General features: G+C 43.9%; 1 protein-coding gene across 2 annotated transcripts in view; it reads right to left on the bottom strand.

Annotated features, from left to right (window-relative positions):
- The window catches only part of numbl (NUMB like endocytic adaptor protein), a 64,589-nt gene that overhangs the window by 29,585 nt on the left and 19,505 nt on the right, over positions 1–15,499 (bottom strand). The window contains exon 1 of one of the 2 annotated variants that reach the window (XM_083914274.1): positions 4,205–4,268. The exons of the other annotated variant lie outside the window; for it this stretch is intronic. Within the exon in view, the coding sequence (XP_083770400.1) occupies positions 4,205–4,245 (41 nt within the window). The 5' untranslated portion in view covers positions 4,246–4,268. Of the gene's footprint in view, positions 1–4,204; positions 4,269–15,499 lie in introns of those variants that run through there. 2 annotated transcript variants of the gene reach the window in all.

The following is a 15,499-nucleotide window of genomic DNA, read 5'->3' as shown; positions in this document are numbered from 1 at the left end:
AATGAGATTGAATGGCTCTGTGGGCTTCAGGCTTCAGTGCGGTGTGGGAATTTAGTGCGTTATCACAGTCACAGGTGGACGGAGCGTGACAGAGACGACATGACTAGAGCAAGAGGTGACTCGACTTGCTGATCCAGGATCAGTTCTGTCACTGCCACTTTGTTATGAAATCAAAATGTGTTTGGGACTCCAATGGAGGAGGGAGGATTTCACACCACAAGTACATGAAAGATTCAGAACGTTCTACTTCAATGTGCAGCTCACGTCTGTTTGGAGCCAGCAGCGAATGACAGATGCCGTAGATCGACATCGCAAATGTTCTGTGTGACACAATCACATGCCAGAAGAGTCTTTAGAAAACCTTATTACGAGTGTGTTTAAAATAAGTTTGATCAGAACTTTGTCTCTTTTTCCTCCAACAACTGATTTTCACAGTTAAAGCGTTCCCTCGGCAAATGAATTCACCAAGGCTCAGCAATTAATGCCTGAAACACTGCACAGATGTGTGTAATAATCTGGATTTAACAACTCTGAAAGGTTATCCCAGCAGCAATTACTTTATCTTTCATTGAGATGGATGTGAGGGAAACGGTAGCATCCAGTGGCAAAGGAAGTAATCCACCAGGAATGTGCACTGTGCATGTATTCGATCATTCATCTTCAACCGCTTATCCCGGGGTCCGGGTCGCAGGGGGGCTGGAGCCGATCCCAGCTGACATCGGCCGTGAGGCGGGGTACACCCTGGACAGGACGCCAGTCCATCACAGGGCACATAGAGACGTACAGAGACCGACAACCATTCACCTACGGGCAATTTTGTAGAGTCATCAATTAACCTAACACGTGCACGTCTTTGGACTGTGGGAGGAAACCGGAGAACCCGGAGAAAACCCACGCAGACACAGGGAGAACATGCAAACTCCGCACAGAAAGGCCCTTGTATTCGATCAACGCTTTCTCATTAACAGGTTCAAATAATATTCATGCTCTCTTGCGAAATGTTGCGCACAACAAGTATGATATCTAATGAAATATGCCGTTCTATCTAACGCCCTGATATGGCAACCAAACCAAGTGGACCGGATAAGTTTAGGCAACAAAAGGTAACAGTTAGGGTTAAGCATTTTTAAATATAGCTTTTAATAATTATTCTACATATGCAACCTTTAAATGAGAATGTAATGCAAACAAAGAGAGACAGAGAGAAACGCATCAAATGTATCTTGACAACTCAGAGTTAGACTGTTATATAAGATCACTTAAGAACACGGTAAGACAAGATAGATCAACTCTAAGGTAAGTATTTGTCAATGCTGAAGATGAATAGATCAAAAGCTAATGGGATTTAGTGACACTCGCATTTTTTTCAACTGACATGCTCAAAGACACTGGAATACAGGAGCTTGCTCTCCTAACTGTCCACACATAAATACAGTTCATACAGTGCACTCATCATGTTCTCACTCAATTATGTCAGTAATCACATAAAGGGGCTGAGGGCGGCAGTTTGGCCGGGAGTCTGAGAGAACATCCTGCAATTAAAATGATCTTCTTCCCAGTCTTTTCTGCAAATAGGATTTAGCTGGGAAACTGAAAGTGATATTGTGTTAGCTTTGCAGAGAGAGAAGAGAGAGAGTGTGTGCTGGTGCAGTCACACATATGCACTGTCACCTCAACCCTAGGAGACACACACATGCGCACACGCACACACACACACCTATTATCCTCTTCCTCGAGGCTTATAACGACGGAGCTGTGTCACAGCCCCTCCTGCTCTGTTTCAATTCCTACCAAGTTAAGCTCGGAGAACTCTGTGTGTGTGTGTGTGTGTGTGTGTGTGTGTGTTATGTAGCTTGCGTTCCTGCAGGAAAACTTGCATCCACTCCCGATTTTTGCAAGAAATAGTATTATTTTCTTTCAATAGGTACATCATTGCACACATTGCATTTGTGCACAAAACTCTGTGCATGCTTGAATGTGCTCATACCTGTGTGTACGTGCACGTGTTTATGCGTGTGTGTGTGTGTGTGTGTGTGTGTGTGTGTGTGTGTGTGTGTGTGTGTGTGGGGTTGTGTGTTTGTGTCTGAATGGGTTCCAAGATACAAAAGAGAGGCAGATTAACATAACAATATCCAAATCCCCCTCTGCCCTTGGAACAGCAGGCAAAGAGGGTACGGACCATGCAAGCTTTATGTGCGTTTGTGTGTGTGTGTGTGTGTGTGTGTGTGTGTGTGTGTGTGTGTGTGTGTGTGTGTGTGTGTGTGTGTGTGTGTGTGTGTGTGTGTGTGCCTGCATTTATGTGCATTTATATTGCATGTGTCTGCATCCGTGTAAAAGTGTGTCCATGTTTGCATGCATGCGTCTGTGATGGGAAAAGTGTGTGGAAGCTGGTCTAAACACAGTGCAGCCAGGCGTGAAGTGGAGCAGTTTAGTCGATATGCTCCAGAGTCGTACTCTCATGCTGTGTTCCCACTTTGTATTCCATCCTATCAGTCTAGACAAGTGCCGGAGTGCTTATCATCTGTGCTACGTCTCTAATATGACTGCACACTTTCACCTGGAGATTTAGAGTTGAGCCTCGCAAACCAGGGACATTCTACAATAACTTGAGTTCATTCAAAGCAGGAGGAAATTCACGTCAATGCTCCAGAACTCCATATTTGCCACATTTATCTTTACGGAAGACTTAAAACACAATGCTACTTTACTCAAATGTTCCCCTGAGCTGAAGAACCTATTGTCGCCGCTGTAATATCTCAACGTCTTGTCAACCCCACCCTCAAGCTTGAATTGTGCAGATTTTACGTCAGACTCTCGGGTCAGAGAGGAATGCCAAGTGATCCGGTGTGGCTCCGCAGCCTGCATTCATAAACGCTCAACTCTCAGTGTGTGTGCTCAAGTCTTTCCTCATCTCTTTCCCCTTCTTTTCAATCCCATTGTGCATGCTTTCTCAGGTCTCCAGCCACTTTCACACTCCTTCTCCTTCTCACATTTGTGAAATCAACTCTCTCTAATGTTAGCACAAACCTGCACAATGCTTTTGATATTCTACGAGGCGAGGTGATAATAAAAAGCAAACGTATTTGTTTACATCCTGCTTCCTCTGCTGAAAATGGGAGGAAATTCATATTTTATGGGTAACGACTCTCTGATGAATCACTCTTTTTTTCTCTCACTTTCCTCATCCCACTTTTCACACATCCCTTGTCGAACTCAACTTTCACTTTCACACCCCTCCTCTCGTCTTCTTCCCCCTGTCGAGTCTCCATCTTGTTGCTCTTCGTCTGTCCTCATTTCACTCGTTACATTGGTCTCTGTTGTCTGCAAAATTCTTGCACTTTGCCTTGTTCTCTTTCTCTACATTGACACACACACACACACACATACACACACAAACACACATACACACACAAGAGCTGTCCTTCTCAATTATCTCATCACGGGGGCAGAGAGAGAACAGAGAGGAAGTGTTGAATTTCGGGAGGGAATTGAAGCTAACCAGTCCCTCCTTTCAGCAGGCTTGGAAACGCAAATCTTTTCAGCTATGTAAAAAGAGTGTATGGCAGGTGCACACACACACACACACACACACACACACGCACACAAATATATATGAACATACTCATATCTATAGATCACACAAAAACATGTGGAGGCACCAACGCTACACAAGAAACATTGTTGGATGTTTGTATGAATGTAGCAGGTTTAATCTCTTCCATATGGGCATGGGGGCTAATGCATCTGCTAAGGCTATTAGCCGCTATGAGCCCTGTGGATACAGGCTGGACTAGACCTATTATCAGTTTGGCAGTGACTGAAAATACCACCGTAGCAAAAAACCCAACAACAGCCACAACAACCACAACAACAACAACAACGACAAACCTCAGCTATCACGAAAACCGAAAACATTTCCTGTTGACCTCTATAGAGCTCGCCGATCTCTCCGGTGTTAAAACAGGGTCAACTCAATGGACAGAAAAAGAGGAGAGGCTGAGAAAAATAGCCTGAAGTACTGACTGCGATGGTAATAGTTGACCCAGTTTGAAACCAAAATACTCCCAGGTGCACAATCACGACCAGAAATGCAGAAACAAATGTATGCACAGATACACATGAAGTGCATTCGCATGTTGGATGTCACCTGTTTAGTTCCTAAACAAACACACAGCTCACACCTCCTACTCTTGATTTGACTCACCTGAGTTCGATGGCCTCCCCCATCTCTCCACAAGAACTCATGTCACACCGGTACGACAGTAGATGAGATGCAGAGATGAAAGGCTGAGAGAAAGAACTCCCTCAGACTAGCGGCCACAGTAATAACAACAGCACAAGAAGAAGAAGATGAGAGGAGGAGAGGAGCGCGAGAGCATGTGATGATATTGCGCTCACAGACAGGGACAGAGAGGAGAGGAGAGGGAGCGTCAGAGGGAGGAAGAGAACCACACCTCTTCTTAAGGGATTAACTTGGAAAAAGAAGCTCACAAAGACACGCACAGCGGTGCAAACGGTCAAACTGCCCACAAAACAGCATTGGATGAGCGTCTGGTACACAGATACGCACAGACGAAATACCACGCATACACGCACGCACACAGCTGCTCTAAAAATAAAGACAAATCAATGTTTGATGCAGCAAATCCTGGGAGTGAGGGGAGAAGAGAGTGGGAGGATAGAAAGAGAGACAGTCACAGAGAGAAAGAGAACAAGGGAGGGCTGAGCGAGCGAGCGAGTCATGGCTGGTGGTGACACAGTTTTCTTTGCTCTCCATCTGCTGTGGGTGCACTGGTCAAGAGTGCACTGGGGGAGAGGGCAAGGACTGGGGCTGGAGTCCTGGAAGTGGGGAATAGAGCCAGGGCTGGAGGATGTGTTTAACATCAGGGCTGGAATTCAGCCTGGTGCTTCCACACGGGCGTTACTGGACATGGGGGAGAGATCTGCTTCCCAGTGCTACACGCTGAAGGGCAGGCTGCAGAAATACAGCTGTCGACGTTCTCAGCACATGATTAAGCAGTGTTTTCAAACTGATGAAACCTGCAGACCACACCCAATGTGCACCTGGTCGAAAGAGCGTTCCATGTCCTGAGTCTCTGTTGGTTTCTGTTCCAGTTTTCAAAGCTGGAAAACATTTGCTGGCAAAGCTGGAGAAATCTACTTCATCTGAACATTTCAGAAACTTTGTACTGAAGAGGTGAGAATTGGCCTCACAATGTCCGGTACTGTATTTCATTTCAGTGCTACAGGTACAGTATATCTAATTTACAAGTTTGCTCACAAGCTTTGGGAGCTTGATGAGGTTTGTGGGTCATACTGCAAAGCCCAGATTTACATGCTGTTTAGGTCAATGCTTCTACTGTATCTCTGATGTGGAGCAGTCAGTGTACCACACTGCCTCTTACAGGAATACATTGCATGGCCACTGCACAGTGAAATGGGAAATTGTAGGCCAGAAAAAATATTCATGCATGTATATTTTAATAGTGTGTAAGGCACAAAGTAGCTGATGCTTGAGTAAGAGTTAGGAGAGAGAGGGTCAAAGCTAAATCAGGACGTGCTAGACCTTAAGATGGTGCAGAGGTGGAGGTTGAGGACTAGTGCAGGGATTGAACCAGGGATAAAGCAAGAGATAAAGCGAGGACTGGAATAAAGACTAAAGTCATGTTGTGACAGACAACAGCAGTGTATTCTCACAGAAGGGGTAGCAAGGCAGGGTAACCCAGCAAAAACTCTCACTGTAACTCAAGGCAACATCATCCCGCAAGGTGGTTATGTGCAGGTACTCTACTTGGTTAGAGTCTTGATTCAATAGTAAAAAAGTAAAGAGTGAGTTGAAGCAACAGATCCTCACCAACACAGCCCCTTGCACATGTGTTTTTCAACATCTGAATACTCAGTAAAACTGGGTATGAAGAAGGGCAAGGGCTGGATGAGAGTTGGAACGGAAAGTTGAGGGCCAAATACTTGGAGACAGAACTGCGGATTGGGGCTTTGGAAAAGGGAAAAGGGATGTGCAACATTGCAGGAGCCGAAACACGAAGGGAAGAGGGAGGATATTCAGAAGTCATGGTGGAGGAATGGTAACTGAGCTTGAACAACTATGTGACCGCAATGTAATCTGTGCTCCTCCTGCGCGCTCTACCTACAGGCACCACCTCACCTAACCCAAACAGAGTACAGTATTTCCAGTAAGTGAGAATGCATCTGATACAGGCAATCTCATTTTGTGTCATACATGTGTGAAAGGGAAACTGATGTATGTAAAATGACATTCCTGACTTTAAAGAGTTAAGAGTTGAAGGGTTAAAAGACTTGTTGGCTGTTGGTGGTTAGGCTAAGTGGGACACATGAATCACACTTTGCATCTTGTTCACAGCTTGCACCAAAAAGCACTGGGAGTTATCCAACCACATGGGTACACAACTACATAGAAGTGTAAATGCACATTGATCCAGACATTTTAGCCTGTGTTTCAGGCTAGAGAGGTGCTAAAAGTGAGTAGCTAGAGTTGACGTTGAAAATCCTCAGTTCAGTGTCAATGCTATCTCTCTGTCTTCTCTCACACTCCTAGCCTTCTGTGATGCCAGTTCATCCCCTAAGCTGTTTACCCTGCAACACCCAGAGCCAGAGATCAACAATGGATGAGAGGGATCAAAACGTCCTTGTTGTCCTTGTGGGTATTTGTAGCCGACATCCGACATCATCTCTCTTTATGCTTACTGTTGGTTGTTTTTCATTTCACAGTCTGTTGACAGAGTCGACATGAACAGTTGACAGGCCTAACATCATCGTGATTGTGATTTTGATGTACTTAACCGTCCCTCTGGGGAAACTTGTCTAAGTGTTCATCGCAGCAGACTTGTTCTAATTACAAAGAGCCATATGAACAAATATGCGCAAAACGTTCACGAGCGACGCTGAAGGCTGCAACAGCTTAGGGTATTACGAGAGTAACATGAAGTGTCAACAAAAACAGAGTGTGTGGTGAAATCACAGGGAAACAAAAGAACCAACGGCTCCCTACCCCGATGCTGTCACACACTCAACACATTATATTTATTTGTATGTGATTTTCAAGTGTTGAAAAGTGCACAGCAACAGCAACTGTGACATTTACAAAAACAGACACAAATGTCACCGTGGTATTTGTGTTGCTAATGTATCGTTTTGTTCAGCTGATATACGGACCCTGGGGTGTCATTTCAGGCAATCACTTTGCGTATCGGAGTTAAATCTAATTTTCCGCGTTGGCAATTATGTGACCACGAAAACAGACTTTTAGTAATTAATGCAATCACACTTGTGTTACCGTACGACACACCTTCTGACGTCTCAAAGGCGATACGAAGCCAGCTTATTAACATTCGGAGTGAAGGTGAGAACTCCTCATTTTGAGCATCACTTCATTTCCATCAGTTGTTCTGTATTCCATCGTCCTTTAATAGACATTATTAACTTGTCCTCCTCCTCTTCTCTTTCACGCTCCTCCGGGAGTGGGACGCAAAGACGGAACGAAGAGGAGGGTGAGAAAGAAAGGAATCTAAAAATAAGACTGGAGACTGGAAGACAAAGCCACAAAGGAAGACAAAAGAGGCAGAGTTTTAAAGTAATCAGAGGAAGGTACAGCAGATATGATCTCTATAGTGCTGTACTGTAGAATACCTGTATATCTGTCCTGTGACTCTGTGTGTCTGTGTGTGCAGGCATCTGCTTGTGCACGCATATTCATCCGAGTCTGTATATGTGTCTACTTCACAGACGCTAACATAAGCCTATTATGGCAGTCGTGTAGTTATGAAACATGATGAGCTCACCGAACCAGGTGGTAGCAGACACACTTCCTGCTCACATAAAATAAGCCCTCCGGCACGTGTCTCAAGTGAGCTTTGCACCAGTAACCGCCGAAACAGAGAAACCTAATCATGCTGTGTCTGTGTGTGGTTGGGTGTGTGTGTGTGTGTGTGTGTGTGTGTGTGTGTGTGTGTGTGTGTGTGTGTGTGTGTGTGTGTGTGTGTGTGTGTGTGTGTGTGTGTGTGTGTGTGTGTGCGCGATATGTTTGTGTGTGCAAACATGTTAAATCTGAGACTCTGCGGTTTTACAACCATCATGCCTCAGTGACTCCAGAACAGCCTGTTATTTTAACCAACACTGTCTGAATGTAAATTAGGTTCCTTAGCAAACACACTCACACAAACACACACACACACACACACACACACACACACAATTATGATGATGATCTGTTACAGATACTCAATAATCTAACTAGTGAGCGATCGTTCAGCAGCCAGCGGAGCCTGGAGCACAGAGTTGCAGTTTCAGTAACAATTACCTTCTTACTGTGACCTCACTGGAGACTGTCATTAAAATAAAGGATGTGCGATTTACCTCATAGTTAGAAGTCTTTTTCTTATTTCAATATATATTCAGGCAAACCTGACTTGAAATGAACCCAGTTTGAGCACATGTCAGGAGAAAATGACATGAATCCTGCAGATCTGACCAATGAAATTAAAGTGGAGTTTCAAAGCTCTGAATCTGTCTTTTCTACCAGACATAACCCGTCGTGTTGCTGCTTTTGAAATGAAGTTAAAGTTTTGGCTCTTATTGACATAACTCTAGACTTTAATTTAAAGAGATAGTTCAGCTTTATCGTAGTGTGTGTGTGAGGTTCTTATCCATAGTCAGTGTGGACAGGGGCAGCCTCTAAATGTATTTCAGCAAGCTTAAAAAAAGTCGCACCTAGAAAAATCCATTTCACTTTAACTGTATGCTATATTTATATATATTTATATGTATTTATGTTCACCACTTTGCCTCGCTGTCAGACAGCGTTTTCCTCCAGTTTCTACAGAAGTGTCCTCTCTCTCTCTCTTTCAGCTGTACCGGCTCCCCCTTCGTCTTCTTTGTACAGGCTAATACAGCATTTCGTCGCCGTTGCCATAATCACTTATTTCTATTTATCTATACATCGTGGAAAGTCCAACAGCTGCGGCGTAATACAGTTGCGCTTATGCGTGAAGAATACGTCGAGAAAATCAACAGGAAAGGGCTGTTGGTGAAAAATATTCTCAATATATTGTTTACTTAGACTGATTTTGTTTTTTTACAAAGCTCTATTGACCTGAGCTATTGAGAAGTGATTTTTCTGAAATGCTTGTTATAACAATCCAATCACAGTACCAAAGTTCTGACATGCTTTCTAATTTGGAAGCAAACTTTTGACTGGTACTGTACATTAAACGGAGATATTCCAATGGAGAATAACATTTTGCAGGATTATTATTGAAGATGCATCTGCAGCCGTGTTGCCTGTTGCTCTGCCTCAGAATTCTGACAATTATCAAGAGTCTGCATCTGAAATCGTTCTGTTCGGAGAACCATCTGGAGAGCTGGATGACCACTACCCCTCGACCCCCGACATAAATGGGACACCCTAACCTACACGCGCTGAAAATGAAAGGTTAGGGCAAAGTGGAAAGTAGGATTTGATCAATCGAAGAGAACATAACCAGGTTCACACGACCAAGAAACAAAGTTGTGTTTTCTTGTTTTCTTTTCTGTGACTAAGCCAAGTGGAGGAAATTAAAAAGCAACCACATTCCATGACTAACTTCCTTTAATGTACCACATGCTTGTGTGTGTGTGTGTGTGTGTGTGTGTGTGTGTGTGTGTGTGTGTGTCTGTGTGTGTGTGTGTGTGTGTGTGTGTGTGTGTGTGTGTGTGTGTGTGTGTGTGTGTGTGTGTGTGTGTGGTCTGTACTTCAGCAGTATCAAAGCGTTAAGTATGGAGGATAAGTTTAGAATTTAAGTTGATGCAAAAACCAAACTTTAAATACAACATTGGAATATTAAGTACCTCATAAAGCTGCTGTAGTAAATGTGTCAGCATATAGTTGCTTTTTTACTGTTTTGATATCTATATACCTATTAATAATATCTGGCATTTCTTGTGTCTGTTAGGTGCAGGACAGGTGAAAAAACGAGGTTGATAAGAGCGGTTAATCAAAAAAGTAAATGTTTCAGGCCTTAAAAACAAAACATAAAGCTGGAAGAGGCTAAACCAAACCAAACGTAAAGCTCCGTCCAGTCAATAAATCCACTATAATAAAGATATCGAAGAGTGCAACTTCAAACAAAAGGTTAACTCGGCAAAGAAACAGGCGTTTGATCTCAAACTGGGTTTACTCTACGTGTCTTCTTAGGAGATTTCAGCTGCTCCAGCTCATCATCTTGTCATTTCACTGCCTCAGTGACTTCTGCTAAACCAAACACAAGCTGTCCAATCATCCACTGATGAGAATCCACCAAACTCTCCTTTCCATCCAGTCACGCTCTGTAAAACTGCACTCAGACGGACGGGCTGTCCAATAGCGAGGCGTGACAGCAAAATCCACTCCCTTATCCTGACAGGCTGCTCATCGATTTCTGCCTCTGGTCAATACCACTCTCTTTTACTTCTCTCTCTCTCTCTCTCTCTCCCTCCCTCTCCCGCCATCATATGTCTCTCCTCTCCTCAATGACTCTCCATCATCATAAGGTCTCAGTTTTCCCAGACTTATCATTCTCTACAGACCAACGCAAAGCCTGTAGTTACAGACAAAGCCTCATTGAACAACTATAAGATGATGGAGGAGTGTGCGAGTTTCTTGAAGTGGCTTCTAACACACACATACACACACACACATACGCGCACACACACACACACACAATGGGTTCATGTCAACTGATCAAGCTTGGTACCAAATTATATAATCAATAGCTTGTACGTCCTCTATGGTGTGTTAGAGTGTGTGTCTGTGTGTGTGTGTGTCTGTGTGTGTGTGTGTGTGTGTGTGTGTGTGTGTGTGTGTGTGTGTGTGTGTGTGTGTATGTGTGTGTGTGTGTGTGTGTGTGTGTGTGTGTGTGTGTGTGTGTGTGTGTATGCACTAATATATGGGTCAGGTGATTGGGGACCAACTACTCAAACCTCACATCCCAACTCTACACCTCTCTCCCCCTAACCAATCAACATGGCATCCCAGCTCCGTCACGCTACGATGGACACGCTACAATGGACACGCACACACGCGAGGACCATGTAAAAACCTCACTGCTGCTGCTCCATGGCAACCGGATCCCATGGCAACCAATGCTATGTTTTCTTTTTTTGTGGGCTGAGTGAGAGAGACAGGAGAAGAGGAAAGGGGGGGGGGGGGGGCAGATATTTTGGAGAAAAGCAGAAACTCCGGAAAAGAACGAAAATAGAAAGAGAGAGGAAGGCAGAGGAAGTAGCTACACACACACACACACACACACACACACACACACACACACACACACACACACACACACACACACACACACACACACACACACACACACACACACACACACACACACACACTTTCACTGTGCTGAGATCAGATGAGCATGGGGAGAGAGAGACAGACAGTGACAACATTGTGGGAGAAAGGAGACCTCCCTCTAGCAGCGAGGTCTCCCTGCTGAGGAGCAGAGGGGGAGAGTGAGGTGGAGGTGGCAGATATAGGGAGAAGGAAAAGTCAACCTCTCAAATTATTACAGTAGTGCTTTAGTCTGTAAATTACACTGGACCTTAATACTTTGTACGATAAAACACTGGTTGGGTCTTTACCAGTAGTTAGGGGAAGAAGCACATGAAGTGCAGGGGTAACAAATTCATGAGTGGCCTGCAACTAACTTTTGTTATTACAATGAAAAAGGAACTTTTTAAATGTATAATGGTTATTACCTCCACTGGAATTACTCCTGCATGCTTCAAAATAACCAGTTGTTAAACAACATCCGGTATGTTGTGTCATAAATTCCCATAAAGTTTCAGTCTGAGTGAGATGTATATAGGTCTACATAGTATGGCAGGACGTAAAAGCTACACAGATGCTACAACTATATTTCTGTTTCCTGGAATTTTACTATTTCATATTATTTTATAGCTACTGCAGAACACCTTTCTCTCTGTTCACACACAGCCCTGGCTCTAAAATGGGAAACAAATAAAGTGGCTCGGACCGAGAGACACTAAATCTGTCACATGTTAATGTTTTGCTCCACCTTAAATCAATATCTAAAAACGTTCTACTTTGTCATTTCCTAGTTAGTTTTTGTAAGGATATTGTAATTTTAAAATAAATGATACCGTAAAGATGATCCTTAATCTATTGTCTCCCTGTATTGTGCATTCATATTTATGACACAATTACACTGTAATTTAAGGGGGCATCTCATTTTCATGTATAAAGCACACACATTGATGGGTGGTGCTGATAGAAAAATGTCTACTATGGCACTAATGTCTATGATTAATGGAGAGGAGAGGAGAGGAGAGGAGAGGAGAGGAGAGGAGAGGAGAGGAGAGGGTTGTAGCCTGTGTGACAGCGCCCCTGCTGGAAGGTATGAGTATAACACACTGTCATGGTAACAGGCCAGCCTCATGTGTTCATGTTGTGTATTTGTGCGTGTGTCAATATCCAGGTCACTTCCTGTGACCTCTCACCTCTGCCCTCCTGTCAGATCTGTGCAGACAGGAAGACATTTTTGCCACGTTCATGAAAGTGTGCGCTGAATGCATAACACATCAACGCTGTCATACTGTGGACTCCATGTAAAGTCATGTTTCTTCAGATTTCCTAGCGTTGACTGTCCGTCAATACAAAGCATTTATGCATAATGCATGTTTCTGGATGTAAAGCAACTAGAAAGAAGGCCAGAACTCTGAAATCAATAAGGCTTTTAAAGCTTTTAACATCTGCCCCATCACTCTCTGTCTGCCTGCCTGTCTGACTTCTGTTTGGACTGTGAATTCCTGAACAGGAAACACTTGGAAGCTGACTAAATGTCGTTATAATGGTCCGCATTTAAAATATAGATGCAAAATTCTAGTTGAAATGACGTGTTTTGCTCCTAAATGTATAATTGTTTGCTTCAGATATCCATTCAAATCCATTTAAGGTTATTTTTTAGAGTAACTGTTGCTTTTTATTTCAAACTTGGCCACCTCCTACACACTGCAGACGGTTGAAAGCTTGCTCTGCATATAAGCATCTATTAGCTACGTGCCTCTTTATCCATCTATCTGCATGTGTGACGTGAACCATCTGTCTGCCCTCGGATCTGCAAGTCTTACGGCATCTTCTGTGCAACAAGAAATCCACATTGACAACTATTCTCCTCGTAGTAGCATCTGGTGACACGGAAAATTGCCACACACACAAAAATAAGAAAAAAAAAGAGATAATCTCTGAGGCTTTGACACTCCAGCACAGAGATATGAGAAGACAATTACAGAGTTAGTGTTAGCATTATGATGATAAACAATGCACAGTGCCTGGCCTCGCACTGATTTGGGAGTTTGGGCTTTTGTGGAAAGGCGAGACTGAATGACCTTCACAGGGTGGTCGTGTCTTATCGACCGGCACTAAAAGCCCGAATTGCTCATGCAGAAACACCGGCCGAGAAAGTGGGTGTAGAAATTCATACAGACTACACTGTGGTGGCGCTGCAGCACACGTCTGACATCCTGGAGTAGACATTCGATAGTTATCCATGTATGGATGTTCATTTTTAAAAAGGTCCCATGTTATGCTATTTTTTCTTCTAGAACATGTTTACACGCGCTAATGTTCCCTCATACTGTCTGTCTGTATATCTCTGTATTTACTGACACGCCCCGTTTAAGCGCCTGTCTCTTTGAGCCCCCCGACTGAAGCCCAGTCTTCTCTGATTGGTCAGTGTTTCTGGGTTTTCCTTCCTGCACTCTCAGCATTTCTGCATCCTCATTGCAGTCGGGAAAATCACTGTAAAAGCACTTTCTACCTACATATAGTATAGCTGTGACATCACAACAGTACAGAAGTCCTGACGGCTCATTTAAAGGCACAGTTTCTGAATTTCTGGGCTGTGTGCATTTGTCTGATTGAGCATTTTGATACTTTCGCTGTATTTATATAACACCTCAACCTGCTATGAAAGCAATACAGATGTGGAAATCTCAGATGTTACATTATGGGACCTTTAACATTTGTGGACAGTATATGGTGAAGACTATCTGAGCTCTACTTACTAATGATTTGTGCTGCGTCTGAAAGTTCTTATTTTTCTTTAATGGATCTTTTAAGTTTAGTTTCCCTTCACCAAATGATAATCCAGTCATAGATATTTGATGAAATGAAAGTGATTTACAAAATTACAATACAGGCAATATTGGCCAAGCACATGCAAAATATTTTCAGAATGGACAATTCCTAACTTTTGCAGTGCTGTTCTGATGCTCATCATTCTGTCTGGATTCACATTTCTAATCAATAAAATTAAAAAAATAATAGCCTTATAGTATTCCCTAAATATCTAAGAAGAAGAAAAGAGACAATGGGAGAGGATTTAGAAAAGAAAAACACATGGGAACAAATAAGGAGTAAAGAATGAAAAAGGACTAGAAGGGCTGGAAAAGTGGAAGGAATGAAATACAGACGGACTGAAGGAGAATCGAGGATGAAGGGAAGAGACACACAATGGAAAAGTGAGGAAGTGAATGAATGCAGGGATTATAGATGGAAGAAAGGAAAGAGAGATGGCAGGGAGGGAGGGAGGGAGGAAGGAAGAAGAGAACAAGACATCCTCTGGGCAAAGAGTTGGGACAGTTATCTCACAATTCAGCTTGGCGAAAACATCCAACTTCCAAAAACTCGCCCATGGCAGAGGCTGTTCTGAGAACATCAGTTAACCTCCAGGAAAAGGGGAAGTGGAGGGGGACTGTGAAGAAGCAGGGTAAACGCTGCCGAGGTGAAGACCCTCAGACAGACAGGGCATCCAAGGCCAGAGAGAGAAAAAGAGACAGAGAGAGAGTGTGAGAGAGAGAGAGAGAGAGAGAGAGACAAGTGGACTGGTGTTTAGGCCCTGTTGCTAGAAAACAGGCGCTTAACAATAGGGACTTTGACATACAGAGGAGATGAGAGGATATCAGACATTCCTGCAAACACTTTTCTATCCGAGATAGTAGCTTCACTTCAACCTTAATGGCCTCTTTAGACACACGCTTCCCTCCTTCTCTCTCCACACCCCACTTTAGAGCAAAACAAAACCACCTCAATAGGCATCATGCCCCGAGAAAAGCAAGACAAAAGAGAGGGATTCTTTTAGAAAGCGAGAAGTGTGTGTGTATGTCTGTGTGCAGTCACTACAGATTACAGACACGCACCACAGATGGCCAGCGCGTCTCGTCTTTTCACCGCCGCCACCACCGAGAATAAAGGCCAGCGGTGGCCCCTCCTCCTCCGCTGCCTTTCTCTTTTGACAGCACGTGTGTCCGTCAAATGGAAGCGTGTGTCTGGGACAATGGCAGCCAGACAAAGAGCCCGCCTACCCCCCACCAGGATGCTGAATAGGGGGGCACGTGGGCCTTGTCATCGAGGGAACAATAGCACCGGGGGGAGAGAGGGAGAGAGAGAGAGAGGGTGTGGCACCCCAGCACCCACCACTGC

This window comes from Echiichthys vipera, assembly GCF_963691815.1.
Source record: "Echiichthys vipera genome assembly, chromosome: 5".
Lineage (NCBI taxonomy): Eukaryota > Metazoa > Chordata > Actinopteri > Perciformes > Trachinidae > Echiichthys > Echiichthys vipera.
This window is presented reverse-complemented; position numbering and strand designations above follow the sequence as displayed.